General features: G+C 46.7%; 1 protein-coding gene across 2 annotated transcripts in view; it reads left to right on the top strand.

Moving 5' to 3' along the window:
- Glipr2 (GLI pathogenesis related 2) overlaps positions 1–1,230 on the top strand; it is a 20,750-nt gene extending 19,520 nt beyond the window's left edge. For both annotated transcript variants that reach the window (XM_031377242.1, XM_031377243.1), the window contains one exon: positions 866–1,230. In XM_031377242.1, coding sequence (XP_031233102.1) covers positions 866–1,026 — 161 coding nt within the window. In that variant the 3' untranslated portion in view covers positions 1,027–1,230. The remainder of the gene's footprint in view (positions 1–865) is intronic.
- The last annotated feature ends 2,689 nt before the right edge of the window (positions 1,231–3,919 follow it).

The following is a 3,919-nucleotide window of genomic DNA, read 5'->3' on the forward strand; positions in this document are numbered from 1 at the left end:
CACATACACACACACATACACACACATACACACATATACACACACACATACACACATATATACACACATACACACATACACACATACACACACATACACACACATACACACATACACACACATACACACATACATACACACATACACACACACATACACACACACACATACACACACACACACACACACACACACACACACACACACACGAGGTCCTCATTTAATCCCCAGCATGGCATTAAAGCTGGTATGCTGCCTGTGATAGCAGACGTGAGGCTAGGTGATCAGAAGGTCAAAGGCATTCTTCCTATATATTGAATATGAGGCTGCCCTGACATACAGAGACCCTGGTTTTAAAAAAAAATTTTTTTTAAGTGCCTGCTTTTCTAGCCAAACCGCATCATGTTCCCTTTTTCTCTGTCTCTTTTTTTTTTAAAGATTTATTTATTATTATAAATGAGTACACTGTAGCTGTCTTCAGACACACCAGAAGGGGGCACCAGATTTCATTACGGGTGGTTGTGAGCCACCATGTGGTTGCTGGGATTTGAACTCATGACCTTCCAAAAAGCAGTTGGTGCTCTTACCCGCTGAGCCATCTCACCAGCCTCTCTCTGTCTCTTTCTCGAGTACCAGCTGTATTCAGACTGAGTACCAGCTGTATTCAGACTGTGACCCCGTCCCCCTGGAGAGACCATGCCCAAGCTTGGATGTGTCTGCCTTCCTTTCTATGACTTTCTCTTTAGAAGCCTATGCTCTTGGGTATGCCTTGGTTTTCTTCTAGGCTCATCCCTTTTCTGATTAACGTTTGAGCATCCTCTCTGGGTTCTGTCGATGAGACCTACTCCTCCCTTGTTTCTCACAGGACACTTCACAGCCATGGTATGGAAGAACACCAAGAAGATAGGCGTGGGGAAGGCATCTGCAAGTGATGGGTCCTCCTTTGTGGTGGCCAGATACTTTCCAGCAGGAAATATTGTCAACCAGGGCTTCTTCGAAGAGAATGTCCCACCTCCAAAGAAGTAACTTACACCACCAAATGTAACCAGATGGAGACACGCATATATGAAGTGCCTATAGAACCACAAAACGCCAGCGAAGTGTCTGTCCCTATGGGTGTATGTACTCATGTTTACCTGTGTATGTACTTATGTGTTTACTTGTGAGCATCTCTTGTGACAGCTACACATGAGCTCGTTCTGATTAAAGGATGGGCATCCAAAATATTTATCCAGAGGGTTAGCTAGACCACGATTGCTCAGATTAGGTAAGATTAATTCTGACATCCTTTTTCTGTTTTTGTTTGTTTTTTGTTTTGTTTGTTTATTTTGTTTTATTTGCTTGTTTCAAGGCAGGGTTTCTCGGTGTAGCCATGGCTGTCCTGGAGTTTGCTCTGCAGACCAGGCTGGCCAGGAATTCACAGAGATCCACCTGCCTGTGCCTCCCAAGTGTGGGATTAAAGGCATGAGCTGCCACTGCCTGGTTTTTCGTTTGTTTGTTTTTGGTTTTTGGTTTTTGGTTTTGTCTTTTTTTTCTTTCTTTTTTCCGTTATTTTTAAAGCAGACTTCATTTGAAACTTTCTTACTTCTAATATCCATCCTTGGGCTTTGAATTTTCCAAATATTTGCCATTCTGAGAAGTGAGGTCTTTTCTATGCTCTTCCTGTGTTGTAATCTTCTTTTGGTAGATATTGAAGGGATCAACACGGCCTTTAGATGTGACATAAAGCAGCTTGTGTTAGAAACATGTGGCCAGCTGCATTTCACAGGATCAGTGAGATTTCTCATTCTCTTTTGGAAGAGATGATATCACCCTGCATCCTCTGGGATTCCCTAACTGAACTGCCAAAGAGAAGGGAAAAAAAGAGCCTTATGTCCTTGAAGGTTTTCAGTCATTAAAGAGCAAATTCCACAGCCACTAGCACCTCTCACACCTCACACATGGGATTTTGTTTTGTTTTGTTTTGTTTGTTTTTGTTTTTGTTTTTTAAGTTTCACTGCTCACAGCCCTACTTTGGGTTCTGGGGGGCGGAGCTAAGTCTGGAATGCAGCCCCGCCCCCCCATTCATCTCGGTGGGCCCTCACAAGGCCTGGGCTCTTGGCCAAGGCCTTGGACTACAAACGAAGTCAATAGAGCAGAAGTGAGGGTGAGCTTCACTGGGGGGGGAGGTGCACGGGGGGCACTGGAGGAAGCCCAAAGCCTGTCCTTCCCAGCCGTGCAGGCGGTGACCACCCAGGCCTGTCCCCGGCAGCTGTGGCGGCAGCTGCGCCTTGGCTTCCTCCAGGAATGTGTGACAAGCCCAAATGCTCCCGGGAGGAGGCCCAAACAAGGAGATTAGGAACGCTAATTTGATCCTGTGTTTTGCCTCAAACTATACAGTTTCCTCTGAAAGAGCTGATTTAACCAGGTCCACCGGGGAGGAACCAAGCGGATCCCTGAAATGGTGGTTATGTCCTCCTGCAAGGAGATAAAGGGGTTGTTGGCCTAATGACAGCAAGGCTGGCTGGTCTTTATTACACTGTGAACAGTCCCACACTGCACCACTTCATCCAGGGATAGTGACTAAAGAGACAATAAAATTCTTTCCTTTTTGTATAATATCTTCCTCTAATGAAATTCGTGCTTAGTTTATGGCTGAGGTAATTTGGGACTCTGAATCCATCTTGAGCCACTTCCTCCTCCCTGACCCCTCCCCTGGGGACCACACTGCCTAAATAGCTACTTTTGGAAGCCTGTGACCTAGTTGCTCACAGATGAATAGACTACCTGATCCGAGAGCACACCAGTGACAAGAAATTTGAGCTCTGACACATGGAGAAAATTTACTGGTGGAACTGAAAGTACACTGGTGGTGCAAGTTTAAAATAGAGGCCCAGCAAAACTAAGCTATATGTTATGTAGCCCAGTTATTAATGGTAAAGATAGGTGAGCCTTAGAATCCTAGCTACTCTGAAAACCGAGGCAAGGCCATGGGAAGTTCAGGGCCAGGCTGAACAACTTACTGAGACACCGTCTTAAAGGAAGGTAGGACTGTCGCTTGCACGCCTGAGGCTCTAGGGGCAAGTACCATGATGCTTCATGCTTTGAGGACCTAGAGACTATCCTGAGCTTCCTGCTTGTAACTCTGTATATCTTTGAAAATGCCCTAATTATCTTTAAGGGTCTGCAATACAATGATGTCAATCTATAAAAATTAGAATGTTAGGGTCTCCTTCCCAGGAAATTCCCATAAATGGAAAGTGCTGATCAGGGCGGGAGGAAAGTGGGTGGACTAGAGAGACCCGGCAGGAGCCCTTTCCTGGCCACACCAAGCAAGCAGCCAATGAACTTCCTGCCAACCCCCAGGAGTACCAATGTCTGCATAGAACCAGGTGGCGGGAGCTGGCGGGAAGCCACTCTCTAAGTTAGCGTCTGTTACCACAGTTGGTCGGGACTAAAGGACAAAGCTGCTTTCCAGGACTGGAGAAGAGCCAGATAGCAATGTTGGCTGAACAGATGGGCACAGCGCAGGCACACCCACCTTCCTTTGCAGATTCTCACAGTCTCACAGAATAGCCCTGGCTGTCCTAGCACTTGCTAAGTAGACTAAACTGGCTCCAAGCTGGCAATTCTCCTGCCCTGGCTCAGGTGTGGGGGTGCACACCTTTAGTTCCAGCCAAGGCAGAGGCAGACACAGACAGCTCTCCATGAGTTCCAGGGCCAGCCTGGACTACCTAACAAGATCTAGGACAGGCAGGACTACACGAAGAGACTCTGTGCCTTGGGTGTTTTATTACTGTGGTAAAACACCAAGACCAAAAGCAGCTTGAGGGAGGAAAGTATCTTACACTTCCCATAACAGTCTCTCATGGAGGAGGGCAGGGCAGGGATTTAGAGGCAGGAGCTGGGCGGTGGTGACCCACGCCTTTAATCCCAGCAC

This window comes from Mastomys coucha, unplaced genomic scaffold (genome assembly GCF_008632895.1).
Source record: "Mastomys coucha isolate ucsf_1 unplaced genomic scaffold, UCSF_Mcou_1 pScaffold18, whole genome shotgun sequence".
Classification (NCBI taxonomy): Eukaryota; Metazoa; Chordata; class Mammalia; order Rodentia; family Muridae; genus Mastomys; species Mastomys coucha.